A 15,111-nucleotide genomic window follows, 5' to 3' on the forward strand; every position below is an offset into this window, starting at 1 on the left:
CATAATAAATGGTTCCCAGTCATATTTTTCTTAAACAGTTATGCATCTATTTGACAACTATGCTATATATCATGGTCCATTTTGTACAGACTCTTATCTTCCAACATCCCCAAATGGAAAATGTAGGCATTTAGGCAACACAACTAAGCTTACTTGACTATTCCCAGTTAAGTCAGGGTGTGCCCCAGATCTACCAGAACTCTACCAACTTTAAGATAGCTCTGCTCCTGGCGGAGTAAAGCAGATGTAGTACTTGTTAGCAAAGTACTAACAAGTACTGTATTTAATTAAATATATTACAATATGATTAAGATAGTAATGGCATGTTCTCTTCTAATCAACTTCCAGCATCTGAGCTGTTAGCAAAAACACCAAATACATGTACAGATATTACACAAATTTTAAACACTAAAGCACCCAAAAAGGGGTATAATATATACTGTAGCAGTGATCCCCAACCAGTGGCTCATGAGCAACATGTTGCTCCCCAACCCCTTGGATGTTGCTCTCAGTGCCCCCAAACCAGGTAGTTATTTTTGAATTCCTGACTTGGTGGCAGGTTTTGGTTGAATAAAAACCCACTATAATGCCAAACAGAGCCTTCTGTAGGCTGCCAGTCCACATATGGGCTATTAAATAGCCAATTATTGCTGTTATTGGCACCATCGGGAACCATTTTCATGCTTGTGTTGCTCCCCAACACATTTACCATTTGAATGTGGCTCACGAGTAGAAAAGGTTGGGGATCCCTGATATATTGTGTTATTATTAACATTTATTTATAAAGCGCCAACATATTATGCAGAGCTGTACAATAAGTAGGTTTCATACATTGGACATACAGAGTAACATATAAAGCAACCAATAACTGATACAAGAGGTGAAGAGGGCCCTGCCCAAAAGAGCTTACAATCTACAAGGAGAAAGGTTTGAGACACAAGGTGTGAGAATGGGCAAGATCAGAATTAAGCAATATGAGAGGTGTACACGCTTTTGCTTTTAGCAGCCTACTGAGGTTATGTTAAACTAGATTAGTGTAAGCTTCTCTAAATAAATGTTTTTTTAGACATCTTTTGAAGGCAGAGAGATTGGGAGAAAGTCAGACAGATTGTGGGAGCAAATTCCAGAGAAGGGGTGCAGCCCTTGGAAAGTCTTGAATGCGAGTGTGTGAGGAAGTAATGAGATATATATAATATATATACAAATGTAGCCATCAGCTACTAATTTATTGTTTAAAAGTAACCATTTGATTGGTTACTATGAGTTATTTCACATAGCAACTGAGCTGTTAGAAAAAAACAATACACCAAATACACACAGAGAATTTACACTACAACTTTTAAACACTAAACCACCAAAAAGGGGTAAACTAGAAAGAGGTATAATTTTGCTTTGGTTAATACAACCTACAGCACAGGTTGTTTTCAGCCACATATAAGGCTTTTTTATTTTGACAACAATATCCCTTTAAAGCATGCAGTAAATAAAAGATTATTCATTGAAGAGTGTTGCATAAAACCTAGTTTTGCAATATAGCATTTTATGCAGTTATCTTGAAATTTCAATTTCAGATTTTTATCACCACTTCCAAATGTAAGCACTTCATTTCTATCACATAGAGCTCAGTCTTGACATTACCTATCCATGATTTATATGTACATAATGCTGTAAAAAACTCATTTTATCTTAATGAAAAGTCCCTAGGTCCCAAATTATAGATAAGTTTGAGAGTAACCTCTACAAAATGTCAAGTATGTCCATTATGCAATATATCATGTAGTGGTAGTGCTATTGTAGTCTAGATTATGCAGTTTAAAACCAGTGTCTTTCAATGATCTGTTGCTCTACTCCACGTCTACTCCTGTTAGCATTCTATAGTATAATTGAGATGGTGAAAACATGTACAGGGATATGTGAATATAGCTATTTTCTCTAGGAGATGAAAGAGAGAAATTACATTGAATATCTCTGTATTTATTCTTTTACATAAGAACAGCAGAACTGCTCTGTGAACTGTGCCTGTTTGCTGCACCACTTTTTCCGCTACAACTTTCTCAGTGCTTTACACTATATATGAATGGCAACAAAGCAGATTTTCTGGAACTGATACTCATCCCCAAACTTCTCATTTCTTCTTCAAATTCTGTAAATGTTTCTAAACTCTATAGTCGTGTATAAAGGTGTGACCACAGTTTTTTACATCATATTCACATCTTACTATTGGGTCATCACAATTTATATGTTATATAAGGGATAAAACACCATAAAGCTCATTAGATAATAACTCAGAGTTGACAATAAGTGGCGTGTTTTAATTTACAAAAATTAAAAGAGATTTCAGCATATTGAACTGGACCATGGATTTTTGAAAAAAAAAAAAAAAGATAGTTACATCTTAAAACTGTTATCTATATACTGTAGTCACCAAAGGCTAAGGAACAATACAATGTAGCAAATATGCTTATAAATTAACTAATCAACTACCCTATTCATTAATGTATAGTCACAGATTCCATCACACTGCCCCTTCCTTATTTACATCCAAATACATCTGTCTGATTATCAACTTTCATCATAGTTCTCCATGTGGATTTAACAACTGTCCCCCAACTTAATAAAAAGCAACACCAACCGTTAAATATATTTATTTATAAAAAAAAAATCACCCACTTTGTAGAACTCATTTTCAAGTAGCTGCAAATGATCTGACCAAGAACCAAAACATGCACTTAAACCCTCAAACCTGATCGATGCTTTCGGGATGGCATCTGGACTGTCAACCTGCGGTAGTTCATCAGCTAAAATCTCTTCTGGACTTCGAGGGTCTGTGGCAATTGCTGGCTTCTGTTTCTCTTTTAGATTAAGCCCACTGATGATAGTGTTCCACAAGCTGTTTTGAGACTTGGATCCTACAATTAAATGAAAAAATCTGTTTGCTCTCTTATAAATTTGAAAAGCTGTTTAAAAAGAAAATCTGTCACTGGAAAGGCTGCCATAGTTACTGTACATGGTGTTTGCAGTTACAGAAAAATATAACTGTGCAATCTTACAGAATGAAACACTCATATATAAATTTAAAAAATGGAATATCAGATACTGTATAACTGATTGGCTAAAATTGCTGGCAAACAACAGGGAATCATAACCTATTTTCTTCTTTAATTTGTTTTTGTTAATTGGTACTAGCAACAAAACAACAATGCGGTTGTTTGCCAGCTGCCCAATCAAAGGTATTCCTCACACAAAGGTTAAGCAGAGTGGAAATTGGGATAAGGCTTACTTGCTGGCCTAGGAAACTCTTGCTAAAAGATTAAATGAGAATTGAGTCTTCATATATCTTGAAAAAAAAATATCTAAAACATCTGTTAGAAGTATATAAAACATGAGAATAACAACACAGGGTACCCTGTCATTTCTCTGTGCTGTATGTCTGCAAAAACAAAAGAGATTGTCAGAAAAGGCTGTCTGACACTGAAGTGCAACCAATATGGCCGTTAGCCAGCTGCCCAATCTAAGGTATTCCTGCATGTTTTATGGAAATGTACTCAAATGGCAGAAGTCGTACCACTTATTCTCATAGTAAGAAACAGCAGCACCCAGAGTAACTTTAAGGACCTTTGACTGGGGCAGGAGCTGGTGTGAATGATGTATAATCTTTGTAAAGTGCTGCATGAATCTGTCAGATCTATATTAAAAACCCATAATAATACATAGGTCTGTGCCTGTGTTTTATTCACAGCAAGGCTTTTTTACAGAATGGGACACTGTTTTTAATTTTGCACAGCATGTGCAACAAGCACACTAAAGTCTGAAGCAAGGACAGACAGGTCCATTGTAATTCTGAAAATCTTAAACTTATGATATTTGCTCTTTCAAAGGACCACAGTGTCTGTTAGCGCAACTTCAACAAGAAAAGTAATATTTTTGTTTTAATCGCAGTCTTTAGGTTGTTTTCTTTGTTCTTTCAAACTAAACAAGCACACATCCTACTTCCTGGACTTTCACATGTTTTGTGGCTCCAAGAGCAAAAAAGGTGATCAAGTTCATACTCCTAACTAGTTTCCTAGTGTTAGCTGAAAACAGCTATAGCTACATTACTTAATGTCCTTTAATGTGGTTATTTAGTCAGAAAAATCTGTGCTTTTGATTTCCCTGACTGATGCTTTTATTATATGTTTGGGCCCTAAAACAATTTGCTAAGGGGCCCAAGAACACTTAGGGGCACATTTACTTATCCATGAACGCTCCGAGCGTTTGTTCGATCGGTCCTATTGTATTTTCTGCGACTTGTTCGCCACTTACGCAACTTTTTCAGCACTCTTGCAACTTTTTCGCTGCTTGCGTGACATCTTTGTATTTTTAGTGCGAAAAAATCGGATCGGTTTTGCCACTGTTTACAATCGTTCGGTACGAAAATTTTGTGACTTTCGGATCGCCAATACGATATTATCGTGACTAATACAATTTTTTCGGAAGCATTTTCGTGATATTTGCAATCTTCAGATATTTTCATTTCCAGTCCGAATTTTTCTCATTCAGGATTCAAACTCGTTTTTTGATAAATCTGCCCCTTAGTATTAACATTGTACTTATACTATTAAGAAATTTGATTTCAAGTTGTATGTTTGGTTTACTGACATTGATATTAGGATTTAGCACCTAAATGTCTGAAGCGTGAAACAGTTATTTTTTTAACATTATCTTCCATTGTAATTACAGAGATCAGTCTCTCAGGAAACATTTACATAAATCAGCCACCACTACACTACCACCATGTGGTTATATTTAATATGGCTCTCAAATGAAATCAAGCACATACTTGTGTTTATATCCTATAGCTACAGTAAATCTGTGAATTGTATTTTAATTTACATTAAAAAGCCCAGTATATAAATTTGAGTTATCAAAAAGCACCAGACCTCACACTGTATGGTTAAGATTCCTAATAATGGCACTTTGGTCACTGTTTCTTGTGGCATAAATGAACACAACTGCAACTTACAGTGGGTTCCTATGCAATTCTATTTGAACCAAATAAAAATACCATGAATATCTCTGCAATTAAATAAAAATGTATTGGCGTGTATTTAGGAGATAAAGCTACTCACGTCACTTTCCATTTTACTTCAAGAAAATGTGACCCACAGACAATATTTGACATTTGACACTTTCTGTGCCATTTCTCTAACACAGTTTTCTGTTATAGCGTCCATTTTATTGTTCACAATGTTATTGTTTATTAATGTTATTGTTATATTATTGTTATTATGTTACACAGCCTATATAGTTTGAAAACATTAGCAAACAAAGGAGAAAACCAAACCATGCTAACCTCCCATACCTTCTTAATTTGTCATTAATTATATTTAAACTGAGTTATTCCAGCAGCATAATCACGAACATCTCTATACGTGACAATTTGCTCCAATGTTAGCTTGTCTCATCATACTGTGTCCCCTAACCCACTCCCACTAACATCACACACATTCATTAACTTACAGCAAGCTTATTAGAAGACTTACTTGCAAATCTTGCTAGAGGGCGTGCATTCTTATCACCAGCTTCATTTGCAACTGAAAGAAAAGTAAACAGGATTATATCATACTGTACTACAAACATAAAAAAGTATTAATGTAAGCCAGCAGTACAAAGCTAACAGAGCATTACTGCAGATATTGTAAGTGTAAATATAATACTAGTGGTAGCAGGCAGACACAACTAAAGGTGGCCATACACGCACCGATATTATCGTACGAAACCTCGTTTCGTATGATAATCGGTGCGTGTATGGTATATCGGCGAGTCGACCGATATCGCAGGAAGCTGCTGATATCGTCCGACTCGCCGATCGGACCAGTTTGAAAATTTTGATCGGGCGCCATAGAAGGCGCCTGACCAAAATTCTCCCTTCAGATCTGAATCGGCAGAAGGAGGTAGAAATCCTATTGTTTCTACCTCCTTACCTGCCGATTCAGCCCTGAATGGTGTGTGGCGGATCTGACGATGTTTCGTGCGACCGATGGTCGTACGAAACATCGTCAGATCGCCACGTGTATGGCCAGCTTTAGAAATGTATTTTTTTGGGGGGGTGTCCATAGGCATCTCTCTTGCTTTCAGTATAGGCTATTAAGGGCTGACTGCTGCAGGGGTCATTATACTTTTATGTATGAAATCATTTTCATATACTGGCTCAAAAATACATGATATGTTGCATAATGAAAAGTTTGAGCAGCACCAACTTAAGTGCTAAGGTCATGCCTCAGTGATGTATGCTAATCATTGATACTGTACGGGGGGTTTTACATAACTGCAGTTGGTTATACACAATCAACTTAGTCCTGTTATTAAAAAATGTATGCAGCCATGTTTATTTTTTACCTTTTAGAAAAAACTTTTTTGACCTACAACCTACATGATAAATATATACTTTGGGTGGATATGTGTAATTAAAGAAAAAAATCAAACAGTAAAAATCTAAGTCTGTGAACAATGCTCTCTGAAATTAGTACTGAGAGAAAATACTTGACTTATGCCCGTATGCCATTAAAGCTATGGGATCTGTTATTGTTAAACCAGTTATTCAGAAAGCCCTGAATTAGGGGAAGACCCTCTTCCATAGACTCCATTTTAATCGAATCATTGAAATGTTTAAAAATTATTTCCTTTGTAATAATAAAACAGTACTTGATCCCAACTGATATATAATTATTCTGACTGGAGGCAAAAAAAATCATTTGGGTTTATTTAATGTTTCAACAAGTCATTTTTTAGTAGAATTTAGGTATGGAGATCTAAATAACAGAATTACCCCTTATCTAGAAAAGCCCAGGTCCCAGGCATTTTGGATTATAGGTCATATACCTGTAATAAACAGATGGCCAATTCGTTTCTGTACAAGAACTGCTACAAGATAGTGCCACTAGGTGGCACTGTACTATAGGAAATTGAACGTACCTACAAAAAAAATCTTGAAATCCTAATTACAGTTTTTAAAGATTTTGTATCCTAGAAACTGCTTACAAACAAACATTAAGGCTTTTCCCTCTCCTGTGAGTAACAATAAGCAACAAAATGAGTGTAGGAATATCACTTTTATAAAGAAATTAGACTGTTTTAATATGTGTGTGTGTGTGTTAAGAGTGACCAGTCTTTCTTGGGTAGTTTTAATTTGGGCAAATTTTACAAACATATTAAAATGCTTTACACTAAAAGTGGCGTAGAATAAAAGGGTTATTTATAAAGTATTGTTCCTGGTGCTGCACTGTCTATCATTGCCATTTCTGAAACCAGCAAGGTTACAAGTGGTAATATAGATATGGAAGTGTATATTCATTTTTCTCCAGAAATAAGAAACATTATTTTATACCAGCTCACAGGTTGTGTTACCTTGAAGCCAACTGTTGCAAGGAGAAATGATTGCAGAAAAAGTGATGTAATTTATCAAGGTGTGCAGTTTATAAAAGTGTTTATTTTTTATTCCAGAAAATTATCTTTACCCCAAATTACACCTTGGACTTAGGGGCAGATATACTAAAACTCATTTCTCATTTTTTTTATTTTCAAATTCAACTAAACTAATTTTCCCAAATTTCTATTTTTATAAAAAAAAAAACACAAGGAAAAGTTCTGCGACAAAACCCAGCAAAATCTCAGATGTCTCGAGACAAAAGAAAGAACTTCAAGAAAAGGGAAGGGACCTTTGCCATTGACTTCTACATGAACTCAGCAAGTTTAACCTAGAGAATTGTAAAATTCAGATTTTAGCCGTTTAGACACATTTTAAATCTCGCAAAAGTAAGTTTTTCTTTTTGCGACTTTTTCTGAAAAAAAAACGAATCAAGTTTAAAATCAACAATCGATGGTTAGTAAATGAGCCCCCTAGTGTAATCCATTGCAGTCAATATGATAAGTTCAGTAACAGAATAAATTCTTGAGTAAACAGCAGTGTGGAAAGGTGCGTTGTCTTTACTTTCAGCTATATATTTATTACACATTTTTATAAACACACAGCCATGTGATGTGTGGTATATTCTAACACCATTATTGTATACACCTGTATAAATATGCTCAGTCGGTAAAGCTTGTCAAGTATACTTTAACTGTTCATAAAGGAGGAACAGCAAGTGTTTAACACAGTTTCATAGAGATAAGGGGTGCTGTTTGTCCTAAGTACATTATGTTTACATTCTGTTAGTAAAAATACTCAATACATATAGAGACAGACAGAAGTGTCTGTACAGTGTATGTGTAAAATTACAGCATTTAGTTGAGTACCAAAAAAACCCCAGAAATATCAGATCTATTAGTAGGAAAAGGGTGGGGTCTGATGCAGACTGAGACTCAAGATATGCCCTGCCCTGGCATTTCAGATACACAGAGGTAGGGTTGCCACCTATGCTGGGTTAAAAACAAAAAAAGCATGTGCAGTTTTCAGAATGGTGGCAACCCTACACAGAGGCCAAACAGTCCCCAGAGGCCCAAAAATTAGTGACTGTCCAGAATGCCCAGAATACCAGTCCGGGCCTGGGTGAGGTGGAATTTGATAAAAGATATACAAATGCAAAACCAATTTAAATCCATTTTATTGCCAGTATTATTTTTCAGAAGGTTCACTGAGACTGAGCAATACTGTAAAGTTCATCTTTCACCTTTCATCTTACACCCTTATTATTTCAGTTCCCATAGAAGATGGCAAAGCAATTTCTTTTCATTGGAATGATTTATGTCTTAAGAGGCAAGCTAGGTGTCTGTTTTGTCTAACATGGTGTGTGATCTTTATGGCTATTTATGAAGAATGATACCCATTCTGTATCATTTAGCAGGGGAGAATAGCTGTTTAATGTTGTTTATCTATACACTGATAATTGCATTCCATATAAAAGTACCCCTATACTTGTGCGATGTGTAATACACGTATGGGACCTGTTATCCAGAATGCTCTGGACCTGGGGTTTTCAGGATAAGAGGTCTACTAAAGAGGTCTACTAAAAATAATTTAAACACTAATTATACCCAATATTATTGTTTTGCCTCTAATAAGGACTGATTATATCTTAGTTGGGATCAAGTACAACATTTGTTTTCATTAAAATGGCATCTATGAGAGATGGCCTTCTTGTAATTTGGAACTCTCTGGATAACTGGTTTTAGCATAACAGATCCTCAAGCTGTATTCTATAATAACTTGGGATACCTAAAGGACTAGCAGTAGTGATGAGCGAATCAAATCGGGCGCGGTCGCGGGCAAAAAAAACGCCACAGGCAACAAAACGCTGCGGGGGACAATAAAAATCGCACAACAAATGCGTTTTGCGAATTTTTCACCGTTTCACAAATTTTCTGCCCGTTTTGCGAATTTTATGGCGAAGCAAAACGCAACAGGTTCGCTCATCACTAATTAGCAGTTAAACACTGTAGTCTCAAGTACTGGTCAGTTCAAAGTTCAATGATGACTTGGGCTTGGGCTTCTGCCAAGAACTATCCCTCATCCTTCTTGGAGGAGTACTCCAGGTGCTTGGCTACTGCTAAGATTAACAGCAAAAAGCGGAGCAGGGGCTCAGGGCAGAATCGAGACCAGAACAGGAGTAGTAGTGCTTTGCATTATTCACTTGAACATAGAAAAGTGATGGCGTCTGTAAGGGCTGCTGCTCTTCATGGGTATATTGTGCTTATAGTATTGCAAAATCTTTATTTATTCTCATATCAGGGCTGCTCTATTTTAACCAGCATTCACTGTCTTCCTCTGTGAAGGATTATTGTTATCATTTAAGTTTCTGGGCACATGAGAGCAGCAGTCTATAAAAGTCATTAATGTTGTCAATAAAGTGATTACCACTGACAATATTTCATGCAGACAGAGCTGTGGGTCTATGGGTTAACCCACTCTGCACTGTATTGATGGAAATCTGGCAATGGCCCAGGAAAGGAATTAGAAATTATAATCTTATATAACTATAAAAACTGTGCAACCCAATGAGCATCTCATACAACTGCTTCCAAACAGGCAGCAGCTTCATCATTTATTTACATTATATAGCGCACATAGAAAACATGGGTCTTTTTACAAACCAGGGTTACAGAATACAAATGGGATCAGAGAGCCCTGCTCATAAGAACTTACAAGGTGCAGTAAGCATCAGCACAAGCCATTAAGGTCAGCTTTGATGGACAGTGCAAAAATGGCAATATTCCTTCAGCTTTTTCCCCTCAACTTAAATAAATGCCAACTACTGATCTTAAAAATGTCCCTGATTAATAAATTAGATCTGTAGACAAACATACGTGTACACCAAACATGTCACTGCATGTTATTCTGAAGGTACCATGTAAAAATAAAAAAAATCCACTGGAGAGCCAAATGCGTTCTGTGTTGTTTATTAGTTTAGAGATGCATTTCTTAAAAATCAGTAGATTAAACCACAAAACTGAAAAAACTTTAACTTTTAAGGTAAAGCCCCTGATTTTTGGACACAATATTGTATATGTATAAGCAGAACACAATTTTCAGTACAGACCCCCTTTATCTGAATACTGATGACTGGTTATGTTTATTACCTTTTTAAAGGAAATCTTTAAAACAAATGTATGTAACATTCTTCAGAGAGCTCTTCTAAGCACTTTTAGAATTTACATTTTTTTCCTGTTTTTAATATATTAGCCATTTTCATACTGCTAATATCATGAATTTTTAACAAAAATGCAACCTGTGGGTTATATTGGCCAACTGTCTACAATCAGGAAAAATGATTAGGCCAGAAAAAAACCTGTTTTGATGTTGCTCTGCTTAGAACCGACCGTAAAAACATCATCAGACTGTGCCACACTGAGCTGGTAGCTGGTAATTTGTAAAAAAAATCCCCTTTTATACTTTTTGCTGTAACTGCTCCTTATCAACAGGGGAAGAAAAATCATTATACATGCCCTCATATTATAACTTGCTATTGTAGACTGCCATCTCCATGAATTGTTCAGTGTATCAAATGGGAATGAGATGACTGTTAATATGTTTCATAATTATTAATATAAAATTTCATTTTGAAGTCCACATCACTCAAGGGTTTGCTCCATCTGGCTATTGTATATCATTATACATAAAAAAACAGTTAATTATGCCACTGAAACAAGGCTATTGTATAACATTTCAGTGTAACATTTTATCAAAAAGTCAAGCAGTCAAAGAGCATAGTAATTTATGCTTTTTCTCCATGTGATAATTTTAACTGAATTTCAAAAGGTTATGGAAGTGGGATATCTTGGATAAGGTTAGATAAATGTTATGTGGGAATTACTTCTTTTGGCATTAATGCTTATATTTAACATGAAATGGGAGTAATCTAAAATATTTAATATCATCAATCAGGAGTTATGGCATTCATAACTCCTAAATTAAAAATGTAAGCTTCATTTTATTAACTATAGAATGTGTAATGTCAGCCTTTTCTTGTATCCTAGAGTTTTAAAAATCCTTAAAAAATGTATAGAAATCTAAATCATAGTTCATTTTTTAAAATCTAATAAAATAATAATAAAGAACTTTTTAATTTTTTTAATTTAATGAACTAACAACAGTAGTGACGTACAGATAAGGTCAAGTAAAATATAGCCAGGGTAAGGCAAAAACATCAGGACAGGCAGTTAGAACCACATGGTTAACAGGCAAAAACATGATAAAAGAGTTAACGCAGGGACTGTATAAACAGAAGTCAGTTAGGAATTTAAAACTGCAGAGGCACCAAAACACCAAGGAAATGGTGCAGAGAACCATCTTTCAAAAGGAGGATAAGAGTCACTCCCCCAAGAAAAAACATGCTGCCACAACTTACAGGGAAGTCAGCAGGGAGGGAAAATCCTGGCAAGCTTTGATGGATGTCAAAGAGAAAAATTACACCGGGAATAGAGGTAAGAAGGTTTGCCACTCTCCCAGGGGATGTATTAGGTCAGTGCTGTCCAACTTCTGCGGTGCCGAGGGCCGGAATTTCTCTTGCATACATGGTGGAGGGCCACTAATGGAAGCCAGTTTTGGCCACTCCCCCATTTTAAACCACACCCACTTCAAACCACAATGGTCACAATGGTCGCTGCAGGGATATCAACCATCATTCATATGTTAAAGAATTATATTATGTCATATTAAGACACACCCTTAAATCCATATGCCTCCTCCTCCCCTGTGGATAGCACAGCAACCCCCAGCATATAATTACACACCTTAAGGACCATTTAATTGCTATTTCCAACTGCTAACAAACTCCCAGAACAAACCCCTGCCAGGTTCACCTCCCACAGGCAGCATAGGGTAGGCAGAGTATGGCACACACAGGCAGCACTCTGCCTGTCCTATGCTGCCTGTGTGTAATACTCTGCCTGTCCTATGCTGCCTGTGGGTGCCATACCCTCCCTGTCCTATGCTGCCTATGTGCCATACCCTGCCTACCCTATGCTGCCTATACACAGGCAGCATAGGCCAGACAGTACATACAATGAGGTGTGAAGAGGTGAACAATGTGGGTGATTACAGCCTGAGCCTGAGGTGTGAACACTGCAGGGGGTGAACAATGCAGAGATTAAAAGGTGTGAACACCACAGGGGATTACATTTTTAAACAATACAGAGAGATTACAGCCTCAATCTAAGGTGATAACCATGCAGGGGGCCAGTTAATCTCAGTATTGATACCATTTAAAGCTAACACAAAGTTAAGTCATCAAAGCAGCCAGACAGGTGGGGGGCCACACAGAGGGGGGTCGAGGGCCGCATGTGGCCCGCGGGCCGCCAGTTGGGCAGCACTGTATTAGGTAGTCTATTGTCCAACACAGTTTTCTGTTTTGTGGCAGCATTGGTCTATACCCCCAGCCTGACATTAGCCTAGGGTGAATACACATGGAGCTACTTAGTAGGAGTTACTTGTCATGGCTACTAAATGCCAGAAATTACCCTGCCACAGACAATAGTCAGAATTGCCTCTGCTAAAACACAGGTATCCGTAAATGACCAGCCTTGTCTATTTCTGTAGTCATAACAAGTAGCTGCTACTAAGTAGCTCCCTGTTTCTTCAGAGGAACTGAATCCACCAGTAAGACTTGTGAATTTCTTCACAAGACTACAATCTTAAAAGAATACTGTCATGTTAAAAAACATTTTTTCAAAACTCATCAGTTAATAGAATAGAATCATGCATTGAAATCTGTTTTTCAAAAACACAAAGATTTTTTTTATATTTAATTTTGAAATTTCACATGGGGCTAGCCATATTCTTTATTTCCCAGGGTGCTACAACCATGTGACTTGTGCTCTGATAAACTTCAGTCACACTTGTTGATACTGTTGAGCTGCAAGTCTGAGTTATATCCCCCCCACTACCAGCAGCCGATCCGCAGAACAATCGGAAGGGAGCAAGATGGCAGCTCCCAGTAGATATCAGAATAGCACTCAATAGTAAGAAATCCAAGTCCAGCTTTTGACTCCTCCAGTTACATGGGAGTAGGAGAAACAATAGGTTACCTGAAAGTAGTTCTAATGTGTGGCTCTTTCTGAAAGCTCAGACTCAGGCACAATGCACTGAGATGGCACCTACACACCAATATTACAACTAAAAAATACATTTGTTGGTTCAAGAATAAAATATTAAATGGCGGAGTGAATTATTTGCTATATAAACAGTGTAATTTAGAAATAAAAAGTACACCATAAAATTCATGACAGAAGCCCTTTAAAGTTCTCCTGGTAGACTTTTATGCGTCTGACTATTAAACAGGAGTGATGTGCCTGATCTCAGCGTATTGTGCCTGATTCTGAGATTTAGAAGGAGCCAGTGCTACACAAGAACTGCTTTCAGGTAACCTATTGTTTCTCCTACTCAGTGTAACTGAAGAAGTCCCAAGACTATTTCTAGTGCCATGTCAAACTTCAAAATTAAATAATAAAAAATCTGTTTGCTGGATTCTGTTGGGAAAGCACCATTAACTGAGGCATTTTGCAAAAGACATGCTTTCCCATGACAGTATTCCTTTAAAGGGGAAATAAAACCTCTCAGCAACATTTGTTAATACAGTATATTCTGTATAAATGCGCACAACTCGAAGCTAATGTTAGCAGACCTTTTATTTTGTAATGCTGATATGCAGGCCTGGATTTGGGCAATACACAATCCACAAAGGGTCAGGTCTAGGGCAGCGCAAAGTTAAAGGCAGCATGCCACCCAGCTACATTCGCTTTTGGTCTGAGCACTAGGGAATGGGTGCAAAGGAGATTTGAGAGAAGGAGCACCAACATGCATGGGAAGGGGGTGCGTCTTAACTTCAATAATCCTCTTAAAAAAAATAAGCAGTTTTTTACTGGTGTGTGGTAATACTACATTAAATTTAAATGCAAATAAAACACTTTCATTTTTTGGTTTAATTTCCTAAATAGTCAAGCAACAACATCATTCACCTGCTGTCAGTCTCTAGGAATCAATTTAAATTATGTGTCTATCAAGGAAGAAACCTATTTTTAGCTTTTCCAGTGCACAAATATGAGCGAGGCCTAGCCCTAGGCACAAGGTCATGGATCTGACACCTCATCAAGAATGTGTTTATAAGAAGGCGCTCAGTTTCTAATGGCATATACTGATAAAGGTGCCACTGTGACCTTCCAATACTATACTAAGGGGCACATTTACTAATCCATGAACGTCCGAAAAGTGTCCAAATGCGTTTTTTTCGTAATGATCGATATTTTGCGATTTTTTCGTAAATTGTCGTGACTTTTTCGTAGCCATTACGACTTGCTTGTAAATTGTCGCGACTTTTTCGTAGCCATTACGACTTGCTCGTAAATTGTTGTGACTTTTTCGTAGCCATTACCACTTGCTCGTAAATTGTTGCGACTTTTTCATAGCCGTCGCATCGAGTACGAAAGTTTCGGATTCATTCAAGCTTCAGTATCGTGACTTTCCTTGGGCCAGGTTGGAGCTGCAGAGTGCCATTGAGTCCTATGGGAGGCTTCCAAAATCATGCAAAGTCGCAAAGGTTTGCCCGCCGTTTACGTGCGCTCAATACGAAAAAGTTGCGACAGTATACGAGCAAGTCGTAAAGGCTTCGAAAAAGTCGCGACAATTTATGAGCAAGTCGT

General features: G+C 37.1%; 1 protein-coding gene across 4 annotated transcripts in view; it reads right to left on the reverse strand.

Annotated features, from left to right (window-relative positions):
• Positions 1–15,111, reverse strand: part of pde1c (phosphodiesterase 1C) — a 369,089-nt gene that overhangs the window by 257,935 nt on the left and 96,043 nt on the right. For all 4 annotated transcript variants that reach the window (XM_018094811.2, XM_031903900.1, XM_031903904.1 and 1 more), the window contains exons 2-3: positions 5,523–5,573; positions 2,744–2,909 (exon numbers count right to left, since the gene is read on the reverse strand). In XM_018094811.2, coding sequence (XP_017950300.1) covers positions 2,744–2,909; positions 5,523–5,573 — 217 coding nt within the window. The remainder of the gene's footprint in view (positions 1–2,743; positions 2,910–5,522; positions 5,574–15,111) is intronic.

Source organism: Xenopus tropicalis, chromosome 6, assembly GCF_000004195.4.
Source record: "Xenopus tropicalis strain Nigerian chromosome 6, UCB_Xtro_10.0, whole genome shotgun sequence".
Lineage (NCBI taxonomy): Eukaryota > Metazoa > Chordata > Amphibia > Anura > Pipidae > Xenopus > Xenopus tropicalis.